The sequence below is a fragment of the Eurosta solidaginis genome, chromosome 5, assembly GCF_040869045.1.
Source record: "Eurosta solidaginis isolate ZX-2024a chromosome 5, ASM4086904v1, whole genome shotgun sequence".
Taxonomy (NCBI): domain Eukaryota; kingdom Metazoa; phylum Arthropoda; class Insecta; order Diptera; family Tephritidae; genus Eurosta; species Eurosta solidaginis.
Window position 1 is genome coordinate 121,575,813 of NC_090323.1, and position 16,286 is coordinate 121,592,098.

At 39.1% G+C, this 16,286-nt stretch overlaps 1 protein-coding gene across 2 annotated transcripts in view; it reads left to right on the plus strand.

The window, feature by feature from the left end:
• The window catches only part of mus312 (mutagen-sensitive 312), a 554,297-nt gene that overhangs the window by 211,787 nt on the left and 326,224 nt on the right, over positions 1-16,286 (plus strand). For both annotated transcript variants that reach the window (XM_067756651.1, XM_067756650.1), the window contains exon 3: positions 730-1,533. In XM_067756651.1, coding sequence (XP_067612752.1) covers positions 730-1,533 — 804 coding nt within the window. The remainder of the gene's footprint in view (positions 1-729; positions 1,534-16,286) is intronic.

The following is a 16,286-nucleotide window of genomic DNA, read 5'->3' on the forward strand; positions in this document are numbered from 1 at the left end:
AGAATTTTACTTCTGTCAGTAATTTTGCAATTGCACATTACGTGGCGGTTCCTGTACTTTTCAAATGCAAAATATATAGTTTTTCTAACATAATTTAATATGAATATTATGTAACTATTTTATGTCCTTAATATGTTGTTTTCAGACATACAATAAAAATGTATGGATTGTCGTGTAGAAAAAATGTGTTAAAAATTTGATGCCCTAGTGCATATGTAAGTGCTACTAAGTACAGAGAGTATGCAGTCAAAAACTTTCCATAAAAACCAAATTAACAGACCCACCCTCATCCGAAATTTATCCAGATAGATACCCCGTTTTATTGTATACAGATGTAATTCAAAAATTTAGTTTGTTGGCAAAACGCAAAGTTTTATTTTTTCATATAGTTTCATTGCAAAAATTTTATTTAAAGACCACTGGGCCTGTCATCTTTGCCCATAGGAGTATTCTATGTATGTGAACATAATCTTACTTGTCAGCTGTTGTGAGGTATCTCAAAATCTCTAAAAATTAAAATTCTGAATTACGTAAGTTTACAATAAAACTAGGTAGTTTTCATCAGGATCACAGCGTTGTTTGCATTTTAAATTTTTATCGGAATCTCGGTCAGGTTTCATTGGAACCCCACTTTTGTTTTTGGTCCCTCCCTATGTGCATAAATATAACAAGTAATTAAATAAAGCTTACAATAAATATAGTAAAGGTTAACCCTCTTTTTATTCGCAGGTTATAATAACTTAACACATGTTTTTACATCTACCTCAAATCAGAGATGTAAATTTAAACGGGCAAACAGATTTACTGCGTTAACGTTAGGTGAACGCAAAAATCAAAGAAAAAAAATTGATTTGAGAATTAGATCTCTTATGGATAAGCAATTAGTTGACAAACTGCCCGATGTTTACGAAGACAATTTTGCAACATATTCCCTGATCAGTAAAGATTTGGCTCAATTAAAAACAACCAACGATTTTTTTAGATTATTAGAGCGCGAATATTCAACAAATTTGCAGAGCTTTTATGTACAAGATTTGTTTGAAGTGAGTCACGTAAAAGCCGGTTATTTGCTGAAAGACTGGCATAAAATACAAGGGCGCGAAAAATCTCCAGAGACGGAGAAAGGGGCTGAAATTTCGAAGCAAATGCAACAACATCACATGAACATTAATAATAAATCATCTGAAAAAAACAGAACAAGGAAAATTGGTAAAGATACCTTCACGGAAACACCCAATGAACCCATTGGCTCCATACCAATTCATCATTTGCAAGAATCATTAAATGCAATTAAAGACAACACAGAAAAAGATATCATTAATGTGAAATTAAATGAAGGCATCGAAGAAACCAAAAGACTTACGTCTAGTAATCGATCAATAGATATCTTCAGTGGAAGTGCTTTTAACAGAAATGAACTGGAATTAAGTCCCCACAGTTGTTCAAATGCGATTAAAATCCGCAGTCGATCTCCGAATATATTTTCAAGCTCAGAAGATGAGTCAGATAAAGTCGTTAGGATAAGGACTCTAGGTAAGCACTATCACGAACTTCAAACCAAAAGTAAAGGTACACTTTAAGCCCTCTCTTACCATTAAGGCTGATTTTTTCAATGCGAGCTTAAACCCCAGTTAAAGTTGACTATGGTTTCACACTGCCACTTTGTTCGACAACATCAAATTTTGCTGAGATGAGCAGTTTAAGCGGCCGAAGTGGCAGGGTTAAATTCTAGTCAACTTTAACTGGAGTTTAAACTCGCACTGAAAAACCGGACCTAATTTTACTAGTTTAGTTTTGGCTAACCGATATGACACTTTAAACTTAAATCTTCAGGACGATCATTTTATGAAAGATTTCAGTGGTATACAGTCAGGATTGCGTGATTTTGATCTGAATGAACCACGAATCCAAAAATAAAATTTATAAATTTATTTTTTCAAATCAAAGATAATTTTTATTTGTTATTTAATTGAAATCACACAATAGATACTTTTCAAGAGAAAAGAAGAGTTTAACGAGAAAAAATGTATTTTCTGTTCAAGAGATTGCGAATTTCTTGGCTAAATTTTTCAAATCTAATTATTCCGTCGAGATTGCTTTGCCACCTGGGAAATGTCCTTATGAACTGCATTCAAGTAATTCAATCCCTGCTCCACACTTATTACCTGAAGATGTTTTATTGTACCTAAAGACCCTAAAAGAATCTTTTACATACGGCCCTGATTTAATTCCCACATGCATTCTTAAAAAATGCAGAATTCATCTACAAACCTCTTACTGATCTGTTTAACCTATCTTTGAAGTATAGAATTTTCCCGACATGGAAAGAATCCTTCTCATCCCTCTCCATAAAATTGGCATTAAGTCGTCCAATGAAAACTATCGTGGCATAGCTAGACTGTCCGCTATTCCAAAGTTGTTCGAAGCAATCGTTACAAATCACCTAACATTTTCGATTTCAACATTGATTGCAAGTTCTCATCATGGGTTTTGTAAGGGCAAATCAACCATAACTAATTTACTTGAGTTCACAACTCACATTTCGAACGGGTTCAGAGAGAATCTTCACACCGACGTTATATACACCGATTTTAGTAAAGCATTCGATAAAGTGTGCTACTCTATACTTATATATAAACTCGACATGCTTGGGTTTCAACCTAGTCTCACTCGTTGGATTTCCTCCTATCTCTGTGGCAGAACACAAAGAGTAATCTTTAAAAATGTGTTTTCGAGTATCATTAGTGTCACTTCTGGTGTTCCTCAGGGCAGCCATCTTGGCCCGATTCTGTTTTTGCTATTTATAAATGATATCTCTACAACTATAAAATATTCTAAAATCTTGGTGTATGCTGATGATGTAAAACTTTTTAAGACTTATGGCGTCGATTGAAGAACGTTCTTTACTTCAGATGGATTTAAATTGCTTAGCTGCTTGGTGCAATGTTAACCACATGCCGCTTAATCTTCAGAAATGTAAATGTATGTGTTTTTCGCGTAGGAGTTTAGAGCCTGCTTCTTACACAAATAAAAACCAAAACCTTGAAAGTGTTAATGTTTTTGTAGACTTGGGAGTTACAATGAACTGCATACTTTGCTTCAACACTCATATAAGTGTCACTGTCAATAGAGCTAAAGTTGTCTTAGCATTTGTGAAAAGGTGGTCAAACAAGTTTAGCGAACCCTACGTCATGAAAACCCTCTTCACAACATTGGTTAGACCGATATTGGAGTATGGCTCAATAGTCTGGAATCCGCGTTTTCAAGTCCATACTGACAGGCTCGAATCAATACAAAAACAGTTTTTACTATTTGCCTTAAGGAATGTTCAATGGGACTCCTCATTTAATCTTCCACCTTATACTAATCGATTAAAACTTATCACTCTTCCAACTCTTGCTGGTCGTAGAGAAATGCTTGGTGTAATATTTATGACAAAACTACTATGGATCGATTTCAAGCCCATTTCTTCTGAACGAAGTGAACTTTAGTGCTCCCTGTCGCACTATGAGACACTACAAAACTCTTCTTTTAAAACAATGTAGAACAAATTTCGAACAAAATGAACCTTTTCGGCGTTTATGCCAAGATTATAACTCTCACTCAAACACATTTGATAGCTCGGACTCCCTTTTTTCTATAAAAAAGATTGTTCTCACCTCTCTAAATTAATGTATAATACGTTTGCTTCTGTTCTCTTTAAGTATTACGCTTGACTGATGAAATTTCTTCTGTAGCTGAGCAGTCTCAGATCGTGACGCTTGACAAACCGCTGCCCATCACAGACTCGGCAAAATAAAAAAAATAAAAAAAGTTATTATATATATATATAAATCGATCGCGTGAACAGGATTAGCCTGGTTTCATTGGGCCACTTGAGGGCAGCGCGCTGCCACAACGTCCATTAAAAAAAAAAAAAAAAAAAAAACTGAAATGTGTTAATGATAATTTTAAAAGGGAGTGGGCCTAAGTTCTATAGGTGGACGCCTTTTCGAGATATCGCCATAAAGGTGGACCAGGGGTGACTCTAGAATTTATTTTGTACGATATGGGTATCAAATGAAAGGTATTAATGAGTATTTTAAAAGGGCGTGGGCCTAAGTTCTATAGATGGACGCCGTTTCGAGATATCGCCATAAAGGTGGACTAGGGGTGACTCTAGAATTTATTTTGTACGATATGGGTATCAAATGAAAGGTATTAATGAGTATTTTAAAAGGGCGTGGGCCTAAGTTCTATAGATGGACGCCGTTTCGAGATATCGCCATAAAGATGGATCAGGGGTGACTTTAGAATTTGTTTGTATGATATGAGTATCAAATGAAAGGTGTTAATGAGTATTTTAAGAGGGCGTGGGCCTTAGTTCTATATGTGGACGCCTTTTCGAGATATCGCTATAAAGGTGGACCAGGGGTGACTCTAGAATTTGTTTGTACTATATGGGTATCAAATGAAAGGTGTTAATGAGTATTTTGAAAGGGAGTGGGCCTTAGTTCTATAGGTGGACGCCTTTTCGGAATATCGTTATAAAAGTGGACCAGGGGTGACTTTAGAATGCGTTTTTACAATATGGTTATCAAACGAAAGATGTTAATAAGTGTTTTAAAACGGAGTGGGCCTTAGTTCTATAGGTGGACGCCTTTTCGGAATATCGTTATAAAAGTGGACCAGGGTTGACTCTAGAATGCGTTTGTACAATATGGGTATCAAACGAAAGGTGTTAATAAGTGTTTTAAAAGGGAGTGGGCCTTAGTTCTATAGGTGGACGCCTTTTCGGAATATCGTTATAAAAGTGGACCAGGGTTGACTTTAGAATGCGTTTGAACAATATGGGTATCAAACGAAAGGTGTTAATAAGTGTTTTAAAACGGAGTGGGCCTTCGTTCTATAGGTGGACGCCTTTTCGGAATATCGTTATAAAAGTGGACCAGGGTTGACTCTAGAATGCGTTTGTACAATATCGGTATCAAACGAAAGGTGTTAATAACTGTTTTAAAAGGGAGTGGGCCTTAGTTCTATAGGTGGACGCCTTTTCGGAATATCGTTATAAAAGTGGACCAGGGGTGACTCTAGAATGCGTTTGTATAATATGGGTATCAAATGAAAGGTGTTAATGAGTATTTTAAAAGGGCGTGGGCCTTAGTTCTATAGGTGGACGCCTTTTCGAGATATCGCCATAAAGGTGGACCAGGGGTGACTCTAGAATTTGTTTGTACGATATGGGTATCAAATGAAAGGTGTTAATGAGTATTTTAAAAGGGCGTGCGCCTTAGTTCTATAGGTGGACGCCTTTTCGAAATATCGCCATAAAGGTGGACCAGGGGTGACTCTAGAATTTGTTTGTACGATATGGGTATCAAATGAAAGGTGTTAATGAGTATTTTAAAAAGGAGTGGGCCTTAGTTCTATATGTGGACGCCTTTTCGAGATATCGCCATAAACGTGGACCAGGGGTGACTCTAGAATTTGTTTGTACTATATGGGTATCAAATGAAAGTTGTTAATGAGTATTTTAAAAGGGCGTGCGCCTTAGTTCTATAGGTGGACGCCTTTTCGAGATATCGCCATAAAGGTGGACCAGGGGTGACTCTAGAATTTGTTTGTACGATATGGGTATCAAATGAAAGGTGTTAATGAGTATTTTAAAAGGGCGTGCGCCTTAGTTCTATAGGTGGACGCCTTTTCGAAATATCGCCATAAAGGTGGACCAGGGGTGACTCTAGAATTTGTTTGTACGATATGGGTATCAAATGAAAGGTGTTAATGAGTATTTTAAAAAGGAGTGGGCCTTAGTTCTATATGTGGACGCCTTTTCGAGATATCGCCATAAACGTGGACCAGGGGTGACTCTAGAATTTGTTTGTACTATGTGGGTATCAAATGAAAGGTGTTAATGAGTATTTTAAAAGGGCGTGCGCCTTAGTTCTATAGGTGGATGCCTTTTCGAGATATCGCCATAAACGTGGACCAGGGGTGACTCTAGAATTTGTTTGTACGATATGGGTATCAAATGAACGGCGTTAATGAGTGTTTTAAAAGGGCGTGGGCCTTAGTTCTTAAGGTGGACGCCTTTTCGAAATATCGCCATAAAGGTGGACCAGGGGCGACTCTAGAATTTGTTTGTACGATATGGGTATCAAATGAAAGGTGTTAATGAGTATTTTAAAAAGGAGTGGGCCTTAGTTCTATATGTGGACGCCTTTTCGAGATATCGCCATAAACGTGGACCAGGGGTTACTCTAGAATGTGTTTGTACGATATGGGTATCAAATTGAAGGTATTAATGAGGGTTTTAAAAGGGAGTGGCCCTTAGTTGTATATGTGAAGGCGTTTTCGAGATATCGACCAAAATGTGGACCAGGGTGATCCAGAACATCATCTGTCGGGTACCGCTAATTTATTTATATATGTAATACCACGAACAGTATTCCTTCCAAGATTCCAAGGGCTTTTGATTTCGCCCTGCAAAACTTTTTCATTTTCTTCTACTTAATATGGTAGGTGTCACACCCATTTTACCAAGTTTTTTTCTAAAGTTATATTTTGCGTCAATAGACCAATACAATTACCATGTTTCATCCCTTTTTTCGTATTTGGTATATAATTATGGCATTTTTTTCATTTTTCGTAATTTTCGATATCGAAAAAGTGGGCGTGGTCATAGTCGGATTTCGGCCATTTTTTACACCAATACAAAGCGAGTTCAGATAAGTACGTCAACTGAGTTTAGTAAAGATATATCGATTTGTGCTCAAGTTATCGTGTTAACGGCCGAGCGGAAGGACAGACGGTCGACTGTGTATAAAAACTGGGAGTGGCTTCAACCGATTTCGCCCTTTTTCACAGAAAACAGTTATCGTCCTAGAATCTACGCCTCTACCAAATTTCACAAGGATTGGTAAATTTGTGTTCGACTTATGGCATTAAAAGTATCCTAGACAAATTAAATGAAAAAGGGCGGAGCCACGCCGATTTAAAAAATTTTCTTTTATTTTTGTATTTTGTTGCACCATATCATTACTGGAGTTGAATGTTGACTTAATTTACTTATATACTGTAAAGATATTAACTTTTCTTTTAAAATTTGAATTAAAAAAAAAATTTTTTAAAAGTGGGCGTGGTCGTTCTCCGATTTTGCTAATTTTTATTAAGCAGGCATATAGTAATAAGTGTAACGTTCCTGCCAAATTTCATCATGATATCTTCAACGACTGCCAAATTACAGCTTGCAAAACTTCTAAATTACCTTCTTTTAAAAGTGGGCGGTGCCACGCCCATTGTCCAAAATTTTACTAGTTTTCTATTCTGCGTCATAAGTTCAACTCACCTACCAAGTTTCATCGCTTTATCCGTATTTGGTAAGAAATTATCGCACTTTTTCGATTTTTCGAAATTTTCGATATCGAAAAAGTGGGCGTGGTTATTGTCCGATATCGTTCATTTTAAATAGCGATCTGAGATGAGTGCCCAGGAACCTACATACCAAATTTCATCAAGATATCTCAAAATTTACTCAAGTTATCGTGTTAACGGACAGACGGACGGACGGACGGACGGACGGACATGGCTCAATCGAATTTTTTTTCGATACTGATGATTTTGATATATGGAAGTCTATATCTATCTCGATTCCTTTATACCTGTACAACCAACCGTTATCCAATCAAAGTTAATATACTCTGTGAGCTCTGCTCAACTGAGTATAAAAACCCACCTCGAACCGATGACATTTTTGCCTTTTGGGTAATCTACTAACTCCCACGTATCATTTTTCACCAACGATTGATACTCCGCCTGCATACCTGCTTTCCACTGCTCGCCGTTTGCCGAATTTAACGCACTCGTCACGGAAACTGGGTTGGCAACCACTGAGTTTACACTCTCAGTCCCTTCCATCACGTATTTTTTTCGCGGTCGTCCAACACTACCACTTCTAACTATTCTCGGCCTTCCTCGTTTGCGTTTCGCTACGACAACGTATTCACCTTCTTCATAACTACTTTCGCTCGAATCAGTTTCATTTTTATCAGGTGCTAAAGCTTCATCTTGATGTGGCCCTTGCTCTGCTTTTTCTTCTGGTTCTTTTTCTTCTTCTTGTTCTTTTTCTTCTTCTTGTTCTGCTTTTTCTTCTTCTTTTGTGATTCGACTTTGATTAGATTTTATACCCTCTTCACAATCAATAAAATTATAAAGATCAGCGTCTTGCAATTCATTGTTTTCATATCCAAATGTATTTTCAAAAAATATTACATCGCGCGCAATCGTAATTGATCGGTTTGATCGATTATACAACCTATAACCTTTAGTCAAATCCGCATATCCAACAAACGTCAACTTCGTACCTTTTGGTTGAAACTTTGACTTATTCGACCTATTACACAATGCTACAGCTTTGCAACCAAAAACCTTTAAATGCGATACCGAAGGCTTTTTGCCGGTCCAACGTTCGTATGGCGTTATACCTTTTATTAATTTTGTAGGACACCGATTTCTTATATAGGTGGCAGTATTTAAAGCTTCTGACCACAGGCTTTGGGGAAGTTTCGAATTCTCTAACATACATCGCGACATTTCGACGAGCGTTCGATTAGCTCGTTCAGCAACCCCATTTTGCTGCGGGGTATAACTAACCGTGGTTTGATGGCGTATACCGTGTTGCTTAAATAAATTCTCAAATTTTGTATTCACATATTCGCGACCATTTCAATTTACGCCCGGTCTGTTTCTCTGCTTCAACCATAAAGTCTTTAAACGCCTCGAATGCATCGGATTTTTGGCGTAAAAATTTCGTAACAACGAATCTCGAGTAATCGTCTATGAACGTTATAAAATACCGCGAACCACCTTGGGATGCCGTTCTCATAGGCCCACAAATATCTGTGTGCACTAGCTCAAGCACCATCACTCGTATAAATATTTGACAATTTTTTAAAAGGTTTTTTAATAATTTTGCATACCGCACAAGTTGAACAATCAAAATTTTTAGGCATATTAACTTTCAGTCCGTACACAATGTTCTCTTTCGATAAATCACAAATATCTTTTATATTTAAATGTCAAAATCTTTTGTGCCAAATGTCAATATTATTATTTTTGTTTTCATTTACCGCCGCATTCACGCACTCAACCTCACCAAAGTTAGCATAGAAAATACCATTCTCTGCCTTTGCTGTAAAAATTGTTTGTTTGTTTTTTGACTTCACTTCAGCCAGTCTTTTATTAAACTGTACACAGTAACTATGCTCAAGTATTTTGCTTACCGACAGGAAATTTCCATGTAAGTTTGGAACATAAAGCACATCAGTGAATGTTATGCTTCGCATTCTTCTTTTAATGTAAACTCTACCCATGCCCGTACCGACAACAAAATCAGCTAATGCAAGTGTAACCGTTTGTTCGCACTCTTCTATTTTTGAGAAAAATTTTAAATCATTACACATATGGGAGGAAACGCCGCTATCCAATACCCACATATTGCTATCTCGCAACTTTACATGTGAGCTCATACTCATTACCGCTTCTTTCTTTGTCGCTTTGCATTGTGACTTTATATGCCCCCTTTTACCACAAGAGTAGCATTTAACTGTACTCCAATCACGCGATTTTACTTTCGGCTGCTCAGTTATTTTACTGGAATTGCGCTCTGCCGCTCTTTCTTTCCCACCTTTTCTCCACCTGCTGGAATTCGCCGAAAATACACTCTCATTGTTACCGCCAAATTTTTCATTTCTCCGCCTTTCCTCTTCCAAAACTTTGACCTTCAATTGTTCGAATGTAGGCAAACTGTCTCTGCTTTCAATTGCAACAACAAAACTATCCATTTCGTCTGGTAGGCTGCACAGCAACAAAACACACAGCAAATCTTCCGGCACCTCAACGCCAATCGATGTGAGTTTGTCCAAAATAGTACTAAATTCGTTCATTTGCATGGCCATTTTTTCACCTGCATCAAATCTGAAGCGTACCAACTTTTTAAATAAGTTAACTTTTCGCGCTGGACCATCAGCGCTATATACACTGTTTAGCACCGTCCAAGCTTCTTTCGCAGTTTTGCAATGCTTTATGTGAATCAATTCTGACGGCTTCACACAAAGAGTTATATATGCCAGTGCCTTTTTATCTGTCGATTCCCACTTTGCTTTTCCGTCAGCATCGTCATCAGCTGGACACTTTGTTTCCACGACTTCCCAATACTCCAACGTGATGAGCAGGCTCTTCATATGGATGGCCCACGTGCTGTAATTTTCGGCACTGAGTTTTTCAATATGTGCCAGCGAACTCATAATTCACACTAAATAATTTAATAAATTCAATACCGGCCGACCAACGACAATTATTTAGTAAACGTATTAAAATCGCGACGAACGCCAAAAAAAAAATGCTTATTATTTTTTAATTTTAATACAAAAATGGGTCTGGGCCCATAACCATTTATTAGAGTAGCGCACGAAAATAAAACACGACCGATTAGTTCAATTCATTTAATGGAAGTAAGAGCAATATTAAAAAATAGAATGCACAAAGGTATTACATATTAATATGCATACATATTTACGTATGTGTATGTATAGTGAGAGTAGTTAATTATTGCAGTTGGGATGTTAGGTGACAGTAAAGAAATAGTAGTAAGTCCTACACCATCAAGAATTGATGAAGGAAGGGTCCCCAAATGATCCCGAAATAATAGAGAAAAAGTCATGAAATGACCCCTAAAGGGTCTCCAAATGATCCTGAAATAGTCCCGAAAAAGTCCCGAAATTACCCTGATGGGTTCCCGTACAGATACCGAAATCCATCCAGAAGTGATGCAGGAAGGGTCCCCAAATGATCCCGTATTAGCGCTGAAAAAGTTCCGAAATGACCCAGACGGGATCCCGGACGGATATCCAAAACCATCTAGAAATGATGCCAGAAGGTGCCCCAAATAATCCCGAAAAAGCCCTGAAATGACCCCGCCGGGATTCCGGACGGATCCCGAAAACCATCCAAAAATGATGCCGGAAGGGACCCCAAATGATCCCGAAAAAGTCCCAAAATTACCCCTATGGGATTCCGGACGGATCCCGAAAACAAATCAGAAATGATGCCGGTGGGTACCCCAAATGATCCCGAAATAGTCCCGAAATGACCCCGTCGGGATCACGGACGGATCCCGAAAAAGTCCTGAAATGACCCCGACGGGATCCCAGAAGAATACCGAAAACCATCCAGAAATGATACCAGTGGGTGCCCCAAAATCATCCCGAAATGACCCTTAAGGGATCCCGAGGTATCCCGGAAACTATCCATAAATGATGCCCGAAAGGTTCCCAAATGATCCCCAAATAGTCCCGAAATGACCCTGCGAAGATTCCGGACGGATCCCGAAAACCATCCAGAAATGAAGGCGAAAGGGTCCCCAAATGATCCCGTATTAGTCGCGAAAAAGTCTCGAAATGACCCCGACGGGATCCCGGACGGATCCAGAAAACCATTGGAAATGATGCCGGAAGGTACCCCAAATGATATCGAAACAGTTCTGAAATGACCCCGAAGGGATCCAGGGCGAATCCCGAAAACCACCCAGAAATGATGCCATAAGGGACCCCAAATGATCCCGAAAAAGTCCCGAAATGACCACGACGGGATCCCGGACGTATACCGAAAACCATCCAGAAATGATGCCGGTAGGTACTCCAAATTAAGAAGGGGGAGATGGGGCGGCGGGTGTCACTGCTCACTTTGTAAGCCCTCGACTTATTTGACCCATTGAGTCTGTAATATTGGTGAAGGTCCGTATACGTAAAGTTATAATGTGTAAAAATTATTAAAAAGTAATTGTTCGAAGGGGTCGTGGGACCCGCACCCCCTTTTCATGTTCGAAAAAAATGTCGCTAGTAGACTACTGTCTGTGTCCCAAAAATCATCAAAATCCGTGAAGCCGTTCTGGCGTGATTCAGTCACAAAAACGAAAAAATACAATAATTAAATTATAACTGTCCCTAGGGGGCGGGGACCTCCCCCCTTTTCAAAAAAATATAGCTAGTAGATCCTTCTAGACTATTGTCTATATGCGTGCCAAATTTCATCCAAATCGGTCCAGCCGTTCTTGCGTGATTGAGTCACAAAGACAAACGTCTGGACAAACATTCAAACATCCAAACTTTTCCATTTATAATATACTAGCCTTTACCCGCGGCCCGTCCGCAAGGAAAATTTTAAATATATGGGCTATTCGCGTTAGCCTGCTTATTATCTGTTTAAAATTTTGTTTTCTGTCTAATGCATTTTATTTTTGTAATTGAGTAAAAAAAATAACTAAATGAGCTGATAACCTGATAGGATCCCAAATGATCCCGAAATTATCCAGAAAAAGCTACGAAATGACCCCAACGCTATCGCGGACGGATCCCGAAAACCATCCAGAAATGCCCCGAAAGGGTCTCCAAAAGTTCCCCGAATAGTCCCAAAAAAACCCGAAATGAGAGCGACACGATTCTAGACGTATCCAGAGAACCACACAGAAATGATCCCTGAAGGTGTTCCAAAATGATCCCGAAAAGGTTCCGAAATGACCCTGACGGGCTCCCGGGCGGATCTCAAAAACCATCCAGAAAATATCCAGGAAGGGTCCCTAAATTATCCCGAATAACTCCAGAAAAAGTTCCGAAATTGCTCCGAGGGGATCCACGATGGATCGCGAAAACCATACAGAAATGATTCCGGAAGGATTCCAAAATGATCCCGAAATAGTCCGGAATTGACCCAGATGGGATCCCGCACAGATCCAAGAATGATCCCGGAAGGGTGCAAAAACTATCCCGGAAAAGTAACAAAAAATCCCGAAATGGCTCCTACGGCATCCCGGACGGATCCAGAAATGATATCGGAAGGGTCCCCAAATGATCCCAAAATGGTCCCGAAATGACCCTGATGGATCCGGCAAACCATCAAGAAATTATGCCGAAAGGGTCCCAAAATGATCCCGAAATAATACAGAAAAAGTCACGAAACGACCCCTAGAGGATCCCCAAATGATCCCGTATTAGCCCCGAAAAGGTCCCGAAATAACCCGACGGGATCCCGAACAAATCCCGAAAACCATCCAGAAATGATGCCGGAAGGAATCCCAAATTATCCCGTAAAAGTCCCGCATTGATTCCGACGGGATCCCGAACGGATACCGAAAATCATCCAGAAGTGATGCCGGAAAGGTCCTCAAATGATCACCTAATAGTCCCGAAATGACCCTTAAGGGGTCATGGACGGATCCCATAAACCATCCAGAAATGATCCCGATATAGTCCCGAAGAAGTCCCGAAATGACCCTGACGGGATCTTGAACGCATCCCTAAATGACCCTGACGGGTTCCCGGACAGAGCCCGAAATCCATCCAGAAATGATGTTGGGAGGGACCCCAAATGATCCCGAAAAAGTCCCGCAATGATTCCGAGGGGATCCTGATCGGATACCGAAAACCATCCAGAAGTGATGCCGGAAAGGTCCTCAAATGATCACCTAATACCAAAATGACCCTGACGGCATCCCGGACTGATCCCAAAATCCATCCAGAAATGATCTTGGGAAGGTCCCAAAATGATCCCGAAATAGTCTCGGAAAAGTCCAGAAATTATCCTGACGGGTTCCCGGACGAATCCTGAAAGCCATCCTTAAATGATCCCGAAAAAGTCCCGAAATGACCCTGACGGGACCCCGAAAGGATCCCGAAAACTATCCAGAAATGATGCCGGAAAGGTCCTCAAATGATCTAATAATTCCGAAAAAAAGTGATTAAAAATTATTAGAAATTTAATTATTAAAATTATTCAGTAAGTGATTAAAAATTATTTTCTAAATTTACCTTTAAAATTGCATGAAAAAAAGTTTCAAACCGATTTTTATTTGAGAAAAATTTACTATAAAGCGCAAACTATTTTATATCATAAACAGTGGAAATATTTTTTAATTAATGAAACTCTTTACATAAAGTAAAAGTAACTTTAGAATGGAGCAAATTGAAGAAGCGATAACGCAGCTAACGGGTGCGGTTAACGCGCAAATAGAACAAATGAAAACCATGAGCGCTAGGAAGCTAGGATTAGTCCTCCTAATGAAATGGTAAATTCAAATAATTCTATCAGCCTGACTGAGGCAGACCTACAAGAAATAAATAGGTTGCCTGATAGTGTAAAAACCCTACCAACCTTCGAGGGCAACCCCGTACAGTTTATTTCACGGGTTCATAATGTCGAATCGACATTAAGGGACTACGATGCAGTCAAGACAAAACCGATATATCAAGCCATCCCACGACAAATTAGACAAAAATAACGGGCCCGGCAGATACAGCTCTTATTTTTTATATTATTTTCGATGATGATTGTATTGACGTTTATATCGTAGATTTGTACCCACGTGAATCCTGCTACCGTTGGCGTCATATTTTCCTGCGGAAGAAATTTCCCTGGTGCCCAAATTGAGGCCTTCCTTGCCGAGTCTGATTGCTCTTGGGCTGCCTCGCAATGGTTTAAATTGAGCTGCAAAACCCTCATGAGAGAGCAATTTTCCTGCCCTCTCGTTGTGGGCATTTAAAAGTACCTGCCGAATGTTGTCCCCCGCATAGCGCGCATTTCGGTGCGTTTTCGCAACATGCAGCCTTATGATCTTCCTGACCGCATTTCCTGCATAGTCTAGACCTATCTACAGTCTCCTTACTTTTGTGAGCTATGGATCATATTTCCTTGCTCAAAATTGTTAATTCAATGTTGAAGTCCATTGATTCGATGCTAGTCCTGGGTGACTTTAATCTCCCTCATATATTATGGACCATATCTGACCAGGATATTCTACCTATTTCTTCAAAACTGTCCAACAACAAATTGCTAGCTGAAATAACTGAACTTTGCCTTAAACAGATAAATATAATTCCTAACATATTCGGGAGGACCCTTGATTTGGTATTTGGTGACGATACATCAAAATGTACTCTTAAGCCGGGGTGAACCTCTTACTGTACCTGAAGACCCTTACCATCCTTCCCTGGAAATAGCATACGAATTCGAAAGAAATTCTCCTAGTAGCATTGCTAATAAATACGACTCTAGTTTCAGATTTAACTTTGCGCAGGCAAATTTTAGTAAACTTAGCCAAACTTTATCTACAGTGGCTTGGCCCAAATACGGTGTAGATATTTACAAAAGTGTTTCTGACTTTTATACCACCATTTACGGTATTTTGGAAAAACACGTACCTAAGCGAAAACGTGTATCTACCGAACCAGTCCAAATATGGTTCACTAATGAACTGAGGTCTTTAAAAAACAGAAAATCGCGCTTCTTCAAATTATTCAAAAGGTCGGGCTCTCATTCCGATTACTTGCAGTACTCTATTTTGCGTCATATATATTTTGAATTAAACAAAAAGTGCTATAATGCGTACATCTCTAAGATGAAAAGGAAAATAACTTGCAATCCGAAAGCCTTCTATGATTTCGTGAACTCTAAATGTAGGGTTAAAGGGTTTCCCTCAGCTTTAAAATACCAGGATGATTTGTCTAGCGACGATCAAGATATTGCTAATTTGTTTGCAAAATTTTTCAAGTCCAACTGTTCCGCTGAACTTAACTCTTTTTCAAATAAATATCCATATTAACTTAACTCACTTAACACAATTAATATTCCAGCAATATCTCCTGATGAAGTTTTTTCATATTTAACGTCTTTGAAAGAATTTTACAAGTACGGTCCTGATTTAATTCCCACTTGTTTTCTTAAAAAATGCGCTGAACACATTTATCAGCCTCTTACTGATTTATTCAATCCGTCCCTAAAACGTGGAGTCTTTCCTTCTGCTTGGAAGGAATCTTTTCTCATACCCCGTCACAAAAGTAGGTCGTGTGTAGACTATCGAGGAATAGCAAAGTTGTCGGCCATCCCAAAGTTGTTTGAAGCTATCGCTCCAATGAGCTAACATTTTCCATTTCTACTTTGATTACCGAACCGCAACACGGATTCTGTAAAGGCAAATGTACCACTACTCCAGCACTTATAACAGCGTTTATCTTGCTTAACCTCTCTAATTCGGCAGGAAACTCGTCCTACCCGGATTCTTTGCGTACTAAGAACAGCCTTGGTATCATCTGCTGTAAGGCTTATAAGTGCCGACTTCGTGCCACTGTACCCTGTGCGTATGCTTTTTATGGCAGTCCATCTGGACGTTTATATTGCTGGTGGAGGGCGTCGCAAATCTCCTCGGGCATAGTAATATCATCGAGATCTCTGCACTGTACCGCTTCAATTTCTGCTTG